General features: G+C 41.1%; 1 protein-coding gene across 3 annotated transcripts in view; it reads left to right on the top strand.

The window, feature by feature from the left end:
• The first annotated feature begins 3,260 nt into the window (after positions 1-3,260).
• Positions 3,261-16,225, top strand: part of ccnd3 (cyclin D3) — a 38,974-nt gene continuing 26,009 nt past the window's right edge. The window contains exons 1-2 of one of the 3 annotated variants that reach the window (XM_078242191.1): positions 3,261-3,636; positions 4,996-5,211. In XM_078242191.1, coding sequence (XP_078098317.1) covers positions 3,439-3,636; positions 4,996-5,211 — 414 coding nt within the window. In that variant the 5' untranslated portion in view covers positions 3,261-3,438. The remainder of the gene's footprint in view (positions 3,637-4,995; positions 5,212-16,225) is intronic. The other 2 variants (XM_078242190.1, XR_013500913.1) reach the window with 2 other exon arrangements.

Below are 16,225 nucleotides of genomic sequence, written 5' to 3'. Positions count from 1 at the left end.
GGTAGCCTTTAAGATAGCTTATTATTTTATCATTGCTATTATTTAATTCCATTTCTAACACATTACAATTAACTATACAGTTCAATTTAATATTACAGTTGCAGCAGCTGAGGCTCACATATCAGAACACTGACTTCACCATTACATAATACAGCAGAATTCAAAGGATGATTAAAATAAAGATGTGGGTTTTTTTAAAGGGAACTTATGCTTCTGTTCAATGGGTTTATTCTGCTGTAAAAAACTAATGTAACAAACTTAATTTTTGAAATTAGGCTATCAAAACCATCTTTTCACCATCCAGCTATGACCAATAGATAACTGTTGGCAGTACTTCCTGTATTACACAGGAAGTATTTTTCCTTTAATTTTTTTTAATTAATAAACTTTATCAGTGCAATCTTACGTGAATATTTTCCAGTATTTATGTTCTGGTGACAATTTTGCCTGATTGTCATCAATGCAAAACAAATATTGAAGACAATGCAATTCATGCACCTATTATGACTTCCTGCCTACTGTTACATCATTACATCTACAAAAAAGGAGGCAAACTAATATTAGTTTAAAAAAGGAGCCATATTGCAAAGATTTTTTAAATTCTCATTCATAAATATTTATGATTAAGATGACAATTTTTTGCCACCCCACTATTGTTATTTGTTTTCCTCTTAACAATTATTATTTACTAACATATCAGGATATTCTTGGAAGAAATCATTAAGATCAATTGTTAGCAAGCTAAATTGACATTGAAATACAGTTAACTGATCCAAACTAGTGCCCTCAAAATTATTACGTTCTGTTTAAACAAAAACATTTAACCATTATACATAACAAAAATATATTAGTATTTTTCATAGTTTCTAATAACGGAGTTTGATCTTTAAATGAATCTTAAGGTATTAACTCCCTTTTTATATACTTTACACAAAAAATCAAGTTCATTTGACCTTTATTTACCAATAAGACAAATCCAACGTGGAATATTCTTGTATTTGCTTAGGCAAGAAGTAACATTTTGTTTTCATTATGTTTGTTTTTGTTATCTCCCAAAATTCAAATTTTACCAAATGTTTTTCAATAATGAAAAATAGGATTAATTAAATTCAAACTTACAATAAATCCAAATTTTCAAAAAGTCTATTTGTTGTCTTTTATTTCAAGATCATGATGTATAAAAACAACTGAACCATATGAACAGAACACAGTAAACACACTAGATTATTAATTAGAAATTAACTTAATTTATTCCAATTTAGTTTCTCACTGGTTAACTTATATGATTAGATTTTCAATATTTGTTACTTTAAAAATAACAAATAAACATCAAAATTAATTGAACAAAATATGATTTTCTTACTATTCATTTGTTAGCTACACACTTAAAAAATGTAAAGCATAATTCATTAAGTGTATACTAAGGAAATCTTCTGCATTCTAATTATGACAGTAGTAAAAATAGCATTTTAACCTACAGAGATTCTTAATAAAAACAGAAAAAGAAACTCCTCGTATGTTATTTTATAATAGAACTGTAGAAAATTTTCAGTGCATTTACATTCTTACATTTCTCACAAAACACTACTGTTTTAAAGCATTGCTAGGTTACTGCAAAGCTTACTATAATAGGCATATAATATATTTTGTGCTTTTTGTTCGTGGTGATGGGAACTTTCTCTCGATGTTTGCAACTGCCGCAAATACTTAGGTACATTATGAGTGTGTGAAATTTATTTCTGTGTCGTTAACAATTAAGTCTGGACAGTAAATGGATGGAACCAGACTTATTCTGAGCTGTCTTCGGCAAGACGAGTCAAACTTTGTAATAATGTGGTTTACTTTATTCAGTATATATTTTCTTAGAATTACAAATGAATCTTATTTAACTATATTTGAAAATGTAGAAGCCATGTAGGAATTCCCCCCAAAATAATTAACTCTCAGTCTGCACAGTAATAGCAAAAGGGTTCATCATTTTTGTAACTGTACAGAAAGTATTTGTTTTTCTTTGCCAAACTAACGACTGCAAAAAAAGATGCAATTAGCACTTTTCATGAACAAGAACATGGATTGAGTAATAGTCCTTGTCACCCTCCATGTGCTCCTCTGAAAATATTGACAAATTAAAGATGCCACACATTTCATTACTGTTATTTCTATACACCTCAAGTTATACCAAAAAAAATCGGGACTATATTTTTCATGTAAGATTTCAATGTTCTTGAATGCAGATTAATTCATTTTTACGGGATATGGGCTGGGCCAGCATTTATTGCCCATCCCTAACTACCCACTGTTTCAGAGGGCATTTGAGAGTCAACCAACTTGCTGTGGGTCTAGACTGAGTAAAATAGACAGATTTTCTTCTCTAAAGAACATTAGTGAACCAGAAACATAAGTGCTGGAGAAACGCAGCAGGTCTGACAGCATCTGGTGAGAGATAATAGAGCCAACGTTTCGAGTCAGAATGAACCAGTCTCCATAACCTGTGCTGTTGGAAAGATTTACTGGAGCAATGGTGGACCAGTCTCCATCACATGTATCCACAGTATTTTGCTTTTATATGAGTGATTTTAAAATGTTGCAGATTGTGAAGGAGCAAGATTGGAAGGGGAGGTTGGGTTGTGGAGGTTGGGCAGCACGGTGATACAGTGGTTAGCACTGCTGCCTCACAGCACTGGGGACCCGGGTTCAATCCCGGCCTCGGGTGACTGTCTGTGTGGAATCTGCACATTCTCCCCGTGTCTGCGTGGGTTTCCTCCAGGGTGCTCCGGTTTCCTCCCACACTCCCAAAGATGTGCCGGTTAGGTTGAGTGGCCATGCTAAAATTGCCCCTTAAGTGTCAGGGGGGAAACATGTGGGGTTACAAGGATAAAGGCCGGGGTGGGATTATTGTGGGTGGGGGCTGAATGGGGCTTCCTCCGACACTGAGAGGGGTATCTTACGAGATTGATTGAATGAATGAATGGGGCTGCTCCCCACGCTGCCCCCCCCCCCCCCCCCAAGCACGTGCTCCACTTCCTGGCTCCTCGCGCCCACGGCGGCGCGGCTGATTGGCTGGCGGCGTGCGGAGGCCGATTGTGACGTGGGTGGGCGGGGCAGGCGGGGAGGGAATGCGGGGCGCGGATTGGGCGGGGGCCGCGCGATGGAACGTCAGGTTGCTGGGGTGACGGCAGCGCGCTGGATACACAGCCCCGAGTGTATCAATCAATCAAAGAGGCTCCCGCGCAGGCGCCGCTCAGGTTCCCCTCTCAGCCTGTCTGCCTCCTGTCGCACTCACACACATACACACAGACACAGAGGGAGCCCCCAGTGCAGCACAGGCAGCAGCAACTTAATCGCCAGCAGGGTCATATCACCAACACACACACATACATAGACACAGTAACACACATAGACATACATACATACAGTCACACACACACACATCAGACTATGGAGCTCCTCTGCATGGAAAATGCCCCCAAAATCCAGCGAGCCTTCCCGGACCCAAAACTCCTCTCTGACCACCGAGTCCTGCAAAACCTGCTGCACGTCGAGGACAGATACATCCCGAGGACTTCTTATTTCAAATGTGTCCAGAAAGAAATCGAACCCTACATGAGAAAAATGGTTGCATTTTGGATGTTGGAGGTAAAAAAAAGAAAACTTGAGAGAGAGAGGAGGTGGGGAATAAGAGTAATTAAGAGTGTGTGTTTGCTGCACTTAATTCAACATTGCAAATGCTTCTTCAGAGCTTTGGGCAAAAGTATTTGGGGAGGTGTCATATTTTTTAATATATAATTTTTGGAGTGATTTTAAAATGTTGCAGATTGTGAAGGAGCAAGATTGGGAAGGGGGGGGGGGAGGTAAGGCGTCGCTTTTGTGGTAAAGTGTGCGTGCAAGTTTAACAAGCTAACTCTTCCAGTGCAGGGAATGCTGAATTTGATGAAAAAAAATACTTTTCCTCTACCCTCTCTCTTCCCCTCCCCCTACCCCCTTAACACAATTTTGTAAAGAAGTTGAAATGATGGCTGATAAACAACATACTGTCGCCATGTTGACTCGACTTTTCCCCCAATAAAAACTTTTTATTCTCTTTCCCCCCCCTTTTAAATCAAATGGGTTTTAATTAATAAAGAGAGAGAGAAAGAAGGGTTGTTGTTAGTAGTGGTGGGGGAATCATTAAAGTGTAACATTGCTAAGAAGGTTTAAACAAAAAAGATGTTGCATTTTGTTTTGTATTTTGTATCATTTTTTCTTTTGCCTGTTGCTGCCCCCCACAAAAAAAAAGTTGTCCTTTTTATTTTAGTAGCCTGTCGGTCGATTATCTCTCTCTCTCTAAACTTCTCTCTCTCTGCCATGGTGGGTTGTGAGGAGAGTTGACTGCACAATCCTCGGGGCCCCCCTTCTTCCCTTTCTCCTTCTCCTCCTCCTGCTCTCGCGGCAGAAACCCCCAATTTCCTCACCCCGGCCAAGCTCCCCGGCTGTCGGCTCCCGGCCCCGATCAAACTTGAGGATTTCTCCTTTATTTACATGTGAGAACCGTGGCTGTGGGCGCCACCGTCTAATTTTCCCGATTTTTCGAAAGTTTGCGCCGAACAAAAGGTGGCAGCCACGCGATATTTTTTTTCATATATATATTTTTTTAATTTTAATGTTTTGTTTTTTTTTGTTTGCCTTCCCCCCGCCACCACCACGGTCGAGAGGCACGGCTTGGCTGCCTTGTGCCCTTAAACTCTTCAAGCTTTGCATCAAAAGGACAACTTTGAGGGCCAATGTATCGGATATTTAATACATTTGCCTTGTGGGGTAGGTCGAAAAAGGGGTAGTGTTTCTGACGTTTTTTTTCCGCAAATTGCTGCCTTCCCTTCGATTAAATTTTCGGTGCATAAGATTGGAATGATTTTTTTTTTGGCTTTGTTGAATGTTTTTGACTTTTTTTTTCCTGTTTTGTTTTCTGTGTTTTTATTTTTGACCTCCTTCCCTCCCTTCCCCCTCCCTTCATTCTAGGTGTGCGAAGAGCAGAAATGCGAAGAGGAAGTCTTTCTGTTGGCTATGAATTATCTGGATAGATTTCTATCTTCGGTTCCCACTAGAAAATGTCACCTCCAGCTGCTAGGGGCAGTCTGCATGTTCTTAGCGTCAAAACTGAAGGAGACGATCCCCCTGACAGCTGAGAAACTCTGCATTTACACAGACAATTCAATCATCCCAGAAGACCTCCTGGTAAATTCAACCACATATTTCTGCCAGTTGACACGTCTTATTTCGTGCATTTCTCTCTTTTTTTTATTTATAAAAAAATATATATATCTATTGCACAGCCTCTCTGGGAAATTTTAGGTCAGAAATAAGATTACTTTGTAATTTGATTTAACTTTTTTTTTTTAAAAAACTTTTTATGTCCAGGTGCACAAGAAACTTTTTTTGTTGTTGTCCAAGTCGCAAAGTTTCTGACACTAATTAAGAAATTGATTCATTTGTATGGTTGCAGTTATTGATCAGAGTCCAGTCCATTGAACTGACACTCAATGACTGAGCTTCTGGCGCCCTCTGGTGCAGTTTTGCAAAGCCTTGTATCTAGGTGCTTTCAAATGAAGCGTCGCTCTAATAATTTTGCAATTAATAATCCTTGCTGGTTTGCACTTCACTGAAACATGATCCATGCAGCCGTAGAAGTGAAAATTATAGAATGTGGGTAGTGTAATGAGGGTTGGATTTTGGACTGCCTGTTTATGTTTTATAACCACTTTATAGCGTGTAACATTTATTGTAATAGGGATGAAAATTGTTTTAGATTATGTTATGCATTGTGAACTTTGAGCTGATCGAAGGTTACCTGCCTACAAATCTGCCTCTGTAAGGCTTAAATTTTAGTTAGGCTCGTATGAATCAGATGCAAGGGCCGTTGCAATTCCATTCTGGAGCATCTAAGACTCCTAAGAATATATTTTTCAGTTGCAAATAACCTTTTATGGGATAGGGTGCTGGTAAGTCGCCAGGCTCCACTCCACACCTGTGTGATCCTTCAGGGACAGTTGTGATAGAAAGCCTGCTGCATCTGGCTGTGTACAGTGCACCATTATAATAACTGGGTCAGCAGGACCACACAGATGCAATTTGCTCGAGCATCCTGCATAGGTGGAAGTTTGTTACCATTTTTCTTTTTGTTTCCCTTTCGAGACGCACTCAATTTTTATTTTTTACATTAACACCCTAACTCTGCCCCCGACACTCTGCAGGGCACCCTGTCATTTTACTTGGGGAAAGTTTGTTACGAGTGCTTCAGTGAGTTTCCACTCGCGTTGTTTCTTGCACCAGACTTAGAAGCAAGCAAGAAATGTGAGCTGCTGGATGTTACAACAGATGTCAGCTGGTGAACCTCATAATTATGTGAAATTTTGCTGCTTCAACCCTTACAATGCCAGATAACACACTATTGCAGTTAGCTGCACATCCAGAGCCTCAAGTGTTAATGTAGAACTTGGCAACACCAAGATATGGTCTTGGATCCTGTGTAAGAGATAAGTGACTCGTGGTTGTGTGGCCCATTTACATGGCAGATTCTTTCCTTGGGCTCCTATCGCGATTCTGCACATTGTCAAATTTGGATGGAGCGCTCAAACTCTGGTCTCTTTTATCTGCTTCCATTATATTCTGAATCCATACTACAAACTTTTGCCTGAGATGCAAAACAAAAATGTAGGATTCTATTAATCTGCTTAGTAATAGTTACCAGAAAAAGAGCCTACTGCTGTTTATCACTGTGTCGTACTTATGCTCTCCAATGAGCTGTCCAATTATCATGAAAACACTTGAGTTGTTTCAGCGCAGTATTATTTAATCATGTCTAAAAGGAGTTCTACTTGTCACTCTTTCTAGTTGTATGGAATAGATATATTATTACTTGCATTGTTTGTGTGCATAGTCTGGGTGTACAGAATGGTTCATTGAGGAGAGGTGCCTGAAAAGTTTGACTTGGTCTAAACCAGCAACATCGATCCAGTGATTGTCCATGTTAACCAGCCTAGCTCTCTCTATTAAATGAGTGGGTAACGTCTCAGCAGGATGTGGTACTGAGTGATACAGAATGAGTTACTTGAGCTCATTTGGTCTCCCATTCCTCATCACAATCCCCAGTGACTCCCTTGCTGGGAAATTAGTGTTGGCCCCAAGAATGACCTAATTTTCATGCTTTTACCTACTTTTATTTTGCTGCTTATAGTATCCTGGATCTTTGCGACAGGCGTTAACCTGCGGAAGCGTTGAATTCAGGGGACCAGCTGCTCTTGGCATGGTTCAACTTGAGAAAGAAATGCCAGTTTCTTTATGGTGAATGGAAGCATTTGCTTGACCTTTCCCAATCCCCTTCACACAAGAATGGCCAAACATTCATTCCCATTTGGAGCAACTCGGCTAGGAATTGTAGCCTCAGCTTTCATGTCCACTCAACTGTAGCTTCACTATTTCTCAGGATACTTGGATTGGATTATTTCCAATAATAGAAAAACTTCGTTGAGGAATTTGAAGTCCGTACATTCTCACCTCTGGCTGCAAGAAGGAGAATTTTCTGATATGGTTTTTTATTATTTTTCTGACTTCATTTGGGTCTTTGAACAGCTCTCCAGCCCCAGAGCTCTGCCAATATCGCTTTGCCGCCAGCTGTTAATGGGCGTGCAAGACCTTTCTCACAACTGATATTTTGCTTTTCCTTTTGCGAAAGCAATTTCCTCAGTGACTGTGCAAAATTCTGAAGAGCTCTCCTGTGTTGGAAACTGTAGGCCTGAGTTTGAATGCTGTCGCACTGTAGTGTGTATCGGTTATCATAGAATCCCCTACAGTGCAGAAGAGACCATTCGGTCCATCGTCACCCGATTAATACTTTAGATTCCGAAGTTTTGCCACCTGCCTCCATGTAAAAAGGACTTAGAGGCACTGGAGTAAGTGCAATAGATATTAACGAGGATAACCAGAATTCAGAGGTTATTGCTCCTAGGAAACATTGAACAAATTGGGGCTCTTTAGAAAAGAAAAGGCTGAGGGAACATCGTGTTAGAGGTGTTAAATATATGGCGGGGTTTAATAGGGTATATGTAGATTCAATTCACTTTATTGTTCAGCTGGAAATTCATTTTGGGTATGTTACTAACTCATTGAAAGATTACGTGCAAGTTAATGATGAAAGAAAATTAACCTGTCACACAAATCTAACTTGATTTAACCTATGTATTAAAAACTATTCCAATACATTAAAATAATCATTCAGTGAGACCCTCCCTTGGTGCATATCTTCATCCATATATCAAACTCCTGTTAAAAGTTCTGGAGAAGGATCCAAAGAAGTTCAGGAACCGATTTGTCCTGCATCTGAGAGATTGTTGACCTTTCCCTGACCGCAACCAGCAGTAATATTGAGAAGGAGTGGTGTTTCTCATTGTTCAAGACTCTCTTTAGTCAAAATATTTCAAGGGCCAATTTTGTTAAGAAAGATCTGCTCATCAAAAACCCTTCCTGCCTAGTTCACTGATGTTTGTACTCTTAGAGTCCGCTTTCCTAAGACAGCAGTAACAGGCGAGACGTGCAAAATGAATAGCACTCTCAACTACAGCCATAAAGTACAGTTTCATGATAGTAGGATCGAATCAAAAGGGTTCAACTTTTCTGAGGTTGTATAATTGTGTATGTCCCCTGCCCGTCACTGTTCCCTCCAGTTCAACTTATCATCTACTTTGACATTTGGAGAAGATGTTGTGAGAGAGATCAAGATAGGAGGCCATCATTATGAGGTAGTCACTAATAAATCCAATGGAGAATTCAGAAGAAACTGGAGAGTGGCTAGAAAGGGGAACTTGCGACACGATTAGTGAAGGCGAATGCAGATGCATTTAAGGGGAAGCTAGATAAGATGAGGGAGAAAGGTCTAGAGGTTATGCTGATTGGGTTAGATGAAGAGGAATGATGGGAGGTATGTGCAGTGCATGAACACCAGCATGGACCAGTTGGGCCGAATGGCCTGTTTCTATTCTGTTGTGCCACACAAAATTGAGTTGCTTATGATTAACAATAGAGACATCTAATGTTTAAGAGAAGATGTTATCATGAGTACTGTCATCTTTTGGACGCTTTCTCTTCATTTCAGATCTCTGAAAACATAGGAGAGGGAAATTAGTTTTACAAAAATGAAGGGTCTTCAAATAGCATGGGTATGAAATGTGGGGTAAAATAATTTTTTATGGACCCTAAATAGAACTGGTTTGAAGAGTTTATCTTGCTCCAGATGTAAAATTAATGAACACAAGAATTTCACCTCCAGCTATATTTTTTCTGAAGAATTCTTGTGACAAAGTATTTAAAATATTCTCATAATGGTGTCAGCTTTGACTTGTTCACAAATGTGCCTTAGAATCTAAAAGATGTATGTTTAAGGTGCAATCCAGAGACTTGAGCCCATCATCTAACCACTTCAGTGTAGTCCTGAGATTTATTTATAGATCAGACCAAGGCCTCTTAGATGGCCCTAAAGTATCCTGTGGACATAGTCTAAGAAGACTTGAGGTGTTCTCCTGGTGTCCTCGTCTGTATGTGTCCCTCAGCCATAGGGAAGAAATGAGGGGATATAGGTTTAAGGTAAAAGGGGGAAAGTTTAAAGGAGAGTTGGGAGGCGAGTTTCTTTACACAGAGGGTGGTAAGTGCCTGGAATGCGCTGCCAGAGGAGGTGGTAGAAGCAGATAAAATAGCAATGTTTAAGAGGCATCTTGACAGTTACATGAATAGGCAGAGAATAGAGGGATATGGACTGCATAGTGGCAAACGGTCTTTAATTTAGAGAGCTGTCATGTGCCCACGCAGGTGGGCTGAGGGGCCTGTTCCAGTGCTGTACTGTTCTTTGTTCATAGTCATAGAATCATAAAGGTACAAAAAGAGGCCAATCTGTCCATTAAGTCCATACCAGCTCTGCCAGTCCTATCACCCCACACTTTGCCTTTGGCACTACAAGTTTATTTCTCTCACATGACTATCCAATTTTCTTTAATATTGTTAACGTTTCTGCTTCTACCACCCTTCTAGACAGTAAACTCTAATATCATTAAAACAAGTGGTGTGTTCATTTAATTCATTGATGTCTGTCGGACATTGCTGTGTGGAAATTAGCTACACTTCAGAAGTACTTAATTAGTTGCAAAATATTTGGGACATCCAGAGGTTGTGAAGTTGGCCATAAATGCAAGTTCAGTTTCCTGTCTAATTTAATTTATTAATAGTGAGTTTACTTTCGACAAGTGATTATACAGAGCTGAGGTTTATTATAAACCTGTTTGTTTTCTGCAACTGTGAGCTTATAAATGTTGTCTAATACTTTCTCCACATTTTGCAATGGTATTGGTGTACTATTTTCAATAGGTTAATGGCCAGTACTCATTGGTTTTCTAGTACAGTAATAACTGGTGGGGAAGGGTGGTTGAAAATCGCTATATGTCTATAATAGATTAAACACGAGCAACTGCGTATTCTTCCTGTCTGACCCACCTGATCTTCTGTTGTCAAGTTTTAGACACTTTTTTGTCAACTTTCTTCATTTTCTGTTCTGTGTCCAATAAGCCGAAGAGCCTTTTCAGCGCTCTATGACTCTATGTCCATGTCTGTAATGAAAAACACTCATGTAAACCTGTCACTTTGAAAAGTGGTCACTGAGTTGACACATTTCTGTCAATACTTTGTGAGAACTCTTTTCATCTGTCAATTTTCAGTAACTGACATTTCTAATGCCCAAAATAAAGATTAAATCAAGATTTTAAAAATATGCATTTCAGCACAATATGATTAAACTCATCCATTGAATTGTCTTTTGCGTCTTTTTTTTTGTCTCTCCCAATAGCCAGGGCTTGAATTGATATTTTTTCCAGATCTGTAATGCTGTGAACTGAAATGCTTTGTGCAGGCTGAACATCTTAAGTGCACCTTAGCCTCAAAATACTCCAATGCTCAATTTGTTAAAAGTTTTTTTTTGCTTAGATTCTAACATTTTCTGTCCAAGTTGTTTTGAGAGATAAACTACAAAAGCTTTAGAGAGGTAAAAATATATATTTTTTTCTCTAATGAGACCTTAGCGTCAGTGGGATTAGCAGGGTAAATACGTGGGGTTACGGGGATAGGGCCTGGGTGGGGTTGTTATCAGTGTAGGCTCAATGGGCCAAATGGCCACCTTCTGCATTGTTGGGATCCTATGAGAGAGGTCTTATGTGTGAGAGAGATAAATGAAAGAGGGCAGTGAGGAGAGAATGAGTTCTTGTAATGTTACCACACTTATCAGACGAAGAATGAGCATCCATTAAATTTTTAAGCCTTTTAATTGCCTTACCTGTACTTTGTTTACAAGTCAAAGTTAATGTTTTATATCTGAGACACTTGGGGACAGGTGTGGCCATTTAGCCCTTCGTATGTTCCATCGTTCAGTGGGACCATGGCTGATTAGAAGTTCTAATCTCTAGCCCCGGAAAGACGATGAGCGAGAGACCGAGGCACAAAGAGAGAAAGGCAGACAGTCGTGTTCTTTCCTTATTCTAATTTGATTTCTCTTTTCAAATTGAATTTTCAAAGCAAACCAAGCGTTGTTGAAGACAAAAAAGGAAAAGGAGAGTAGAAGGGGGTGGCAAATTGACTGGTGTTTGGGGTTTTCTGACCCTTCATTCGTTCTCAGCCCCTCACTCCCCTTGATAAATAGGTTGAGTAGGTAGTTCAAAGGAGAGGAAGTGGGAAAGTGTTCGGGAAGACGTTTATGAGGGAATAGAATAGAAGAATTTGGAAGACAAAATCAGAGCAAGGGGGCAGGTGAGAAAAAATGTGGAGGTTGAAATTGACAGAGAAAGGAAAGAAAACCAGCAATTTCTTGCCTCCTTGTATTTTGATTATTTGCTTTTGGGGGAAAATAGTTGAATATTGAACCAGGTATTACATTTCAAGGGAAATAGAGTGGGGGAGCCAAGCATGGGAATTGATGTTTGGGGGCATGCTGGTGCATTTGAGGGGGAGCGAGTGGGAGGAGAGTAAACGGTGACATTGGAGCATGGGAGGGAGAATGTAATTGTGGGTAGGTATTTCAAGAGATTGGAAGTTCTAATCAGCCATGAACAATGTTAACATATGAGGGGCTAAATGGCCACGCCTGGCTCCAAGTGTCTCAGATGTAAACCATTAACTTCGGTTTGTAAACAAAGAGGTGGGGTGGGAAAGAAGGGGATGAGATAGTAGGAACGTGAACTTTTTGGATGGCAGAGTCTTGATTCCTGCCACCTGACATCCCCACTGACTCAGAGTGCCCTACGGCCACTTCACGCTCAAGTAAGTGTTGAGTGGCTGCAGGCAGGACTACTCGCTCGGGAGTATGTCCCACCGTCAGTGCAGTTGGCTGGCAGCTCCCCATTCCCTGTAGCACCAACACCGCAAGAGACAGAAGAAGAAATGCAGGAGGACGTCCAGTTAAGTTCGAGGGGTGGGGAAGGCCTAGGAGGGGATAATAGGGTCTGGGGAGAGAGGCCTGGGTGGGGTGGAAAGTGTGGTTGGGAGGCTACTGGGCCTTGAGGGTGGGCCCGCCTTACAGAAAGTGGCTTCTGGTTAAGGTGACATCCCACCCTTTCACCACCCAAGTTATAACTTGTAGTGGGCGTAGCGTAAATGATGTGGAAGTGGTCAAAGGCCCCATTTTCCTTGCAACCACCAGGACAAATGCAGTCTTCAGTTGCTGGCTCCATTCGGTATCACGTCTTGCCATACCACCCATCTGATTGGAAATAAGAATTTTTTTTAAAAACAGAGCAAATGAGACAAGAGTTAGGGAAGGGTGATGTGCAGAAAAGAGGAAACCAAGAAACAGTAGCATGAAGACATCAGTGACAAGAATTGCACATTCTCCATCTTGCCATTAGCAACGTAATGGGAAATCGCCTAATATATTAAAATGTTGCACACTTTCATGATTTTAAGTAACTTTTATAGCCAGAGTTTACATTAGAAACTAAATATTTCGTCGACTGATTTAAATTTTTTATTGTGCTTTTTTTAAAAAAAACTTATTTAAGCAACATAAATAGGGCAGCAACTTTAGTGTGAAAATTTGAATGATCAGAGCTTTGAATTAAGCAACTTTGAATTAAAAGTGGTAATTTTGCTATGTGACCACCTAGCCATCCCTGGTGTAATTGTGTTTCCTACTCGTGACTTCACCAGCCTCCCTCCATCCAAACGCCAAACTGTTGAGCCTTTTCTGGTCGTTTGCCTAAATTTCTAAGCCTATCTGTTTACCTTCCTGTCCTGTAACTATAATTTTGTTTCCTGATCTGCCTGCATCTTAGCTTCTCTTCTTCTGTCCTTTCCTGATCCCTTGTCTTTTGCAGCTCAGCCTCTGACCACTAATATTCGCCATCAAAAGCTTTGGCTCTGACGTCCTTTCGGACCCCGGCAAACCATCCTCCTTTACTGTCTCTCTTGGCTTTCCAGGGTACCGAAAGCAGGAACATAGAATCCCTACAGTGCCAAAGGAGGCCATTTGGCCCATCAAGCCTGCACCGACAACAATCCCATCCAGGCCCCATCACAGTAACCGCATGTATTTACCCTGCTAATCCCCCTGACACTAAGTGGCAGTTTAGCATGACCAATCCACCTAACCCCCACATCTTTGGAGATGTGAAAAATGTAAAGATTTGAACGATAGAATTATAAAGGGGCAGGGTGAGGTATAAGTGAGCCACACAAGGGAGAGAGGAAGACTGACAGGCATGGGATGAGAGAGATTAGAAATGGGACAAATGAGAAGGGAAGAGAGAGATGCAAAAGTAGATTAGAGGCTAGAGAACAGCATAGGCATGGTGGCACAGTGGTTAGCACTGTTGCATTACAGCGCCAGGGACCCCAGTTCAATTCTGGCCTCGGGTCACTGTCTGTGTGGAGTTTGCATATTCTCCCCGTGTCTGCATGGGTTTCCTCCGGGTGCTCCAGTTTCCTCTCTCAGTCCAAAGATGTGCGGGTTAGGTTGATTGGCTATGCTGAATTGATCCTAGTGTCAGGGGGATTAGCAGGGTAAATATCTGGGGTTACGGGGATAGGGCCTAGGTGGGATTGTGGTAGGTGCAGACTTGATGGGCTGAATGGCCTCCTGCACTGTAGGGATTCTATTGTGAGTCAGCGTTAGAGGTAAAAAGGGAAAGGCATGCAAGTCAGCAGGTGGTTGAGACATGACCATGTCAGATCAGGGAGAAGTGACCGCATAAAAATGGGAAAAGACAACAACTTGCATCAAATTATAGTTATGGATGTAGAAGAAACCATGTAGTGGTGCTTCAAAGGCATAAAGAAGCAAACATTCGGTGAGATGATCAAAAGCTTCTGTGTTGGATGGGTTTTAGGAAGACCGGGAAGTTGAACGAATTCCATAAAGTTGGACTATGGCAGTTGGTGGCATGGCTACCAATGGTGGGTCACAAGGATGTGGGGGATCCACAAGGTGGCCTGAGTTTAGGTCTTGGGGCAGTAGGGGACCATGGAAGATTTAAAATTGCGAGCCGCTGTAGATGTGTGTGGTGACAATGACTTGGCGTGGGACAGGGTGCAGGGAAATCGCCTAATATATTAAAATGTTGCACACTTTCATGATTTTGAGTAACTTCTATAGCCAGCGTTTTACATTAGAAACTAAATATTTCTATTTAATTAGGGGCTGTAGTTGAGCTGAAGTTTACAGATGCTGTAGCAGGGCATGAGAGCACTGTAGTAATCCTGCTTCCATTTAACAGAAGCACCAATTGTTCTAGTGTGTGTTGGGTTGGAGCTGCTTTGAGGTGAAAATCAATAGTATTGTAATTGGGAGGCTCGAAGATTTAGAACTCACCATAGACTTAAACAGGTCATTGAGATTGCAAATATCATCATTCAGCCTACGATAGTAACCAGGGGGAGAGAGGGAACAAAGTTGCATTTATATAGCACCATTCGCAATGTCCAATAAATTGCTTTTGTAGTGTTGTCACTATTGTAAGAAATGTTCGTGCCAATTTGCAAACAGTGAGGTCCACAAACAGAAAAGAAATAAATAACCAAATTGTACATTTCAGGTGTTGGATTGAATAAGAGAAATAATCGCAGAGGGAGTTCAGGTATTGTGACAGGGGCCAAAAGATGCTGGCTTCAGTCTTTAAATTTAAGTGGAGGAGGTTGCAGGGCTTGTCTGATATCAAACAAGCGGTCCTGACAGCACATTAGAGTGGCAGGTTTGAGGGTTGTAGGGCAGACACTTGCAAGATGAAGAACGTGAGACACCACAGAGAGAAAGACACAGGCAGCAACATTTAATGATATGGGTGAGCTTCGCAAGAAGCAGACAGATGGTGCTCATAGATCATGGGAGAAACAGATGGATGCAGCAGATCATAAACAGTTGTGCAGGAAGACAGATATTGGACAGAGAAGATTATTTTGATTAGAGATTTGGCGGGGGGGGGGGGGGGGGGGGCGCTGGGGAGATGCGCACGAGCAGTAGGAGATGTCAGCATTGCGCAAATGTCATAAATAAAATTACAAATTGTACATCAGACTGCAGCCTTTATGAATCTCTAGGATGGTTGCTGTTTCGGGACTGAAAGTAAAAGGCAACTCCTATGTGCAGAAGCTTGCTGCACTCGTTACAAACCAAGTAAGCTAATGGTCCAGTTTGGGAATGTCACTAAGCAGGCATAGCCATGAGTAAGACGACAGGGAGAAAAAGAAACCTAGAATAGCTTTGTTGGAAAAATGTAGCTTCAGCGTTTAAATTGGACATACCATTTATGCCACAGGTTTCCACTGCCGGAGTAGACAACTGGACAATCGCGCAAATATGTACACAGCATCTAGTGTGTAGGTTGTATCTTGTAGTGGGTTTTAGTAACTTGGGGAGTATGATTGTGTACTGGTACAAACCTTTATACCATTCAGCCTGCAGGAGGTTTGACTTGCACTGGCACAACATACACACTTGAGCTTCACAGTACTTTTGCCAAGGTAAAGTTCTCTATCAAGGCATTTCCTTAGTTTTGTTTGCTGGCTGGATGTTGGGTTATTTTGTTTTTAGATATACATCGCAGTGCTGATGTTGGCGGTTTGCAAAGTGTTTGCTGAGGAAACGCATAGAAAAGGATCCTGTGACTTGTGTGTGTGCACCTTAGCACCTGGGAAAGCCGCCACATGCTGTAACAATAGTGGGAAGAAA

This window comes from Mustelus asterias, chromosome 25 (assembly GCF_964213995.1).
Source record: "Mustelus asterias chromosome 25, sMusAst1.hap1.1, whole genome shotgun sequence".
NCBI lineage: Eukaryota > Metazoa > Chordata > Chondrichthyes > Carcharhiniformes > Triakidae > Mustelus > Mustelus asterias.
Note: the sequence above shows the minus strand (reverse complement) of the source record. Positions and strands in the feature narration are given on the sequence as shown.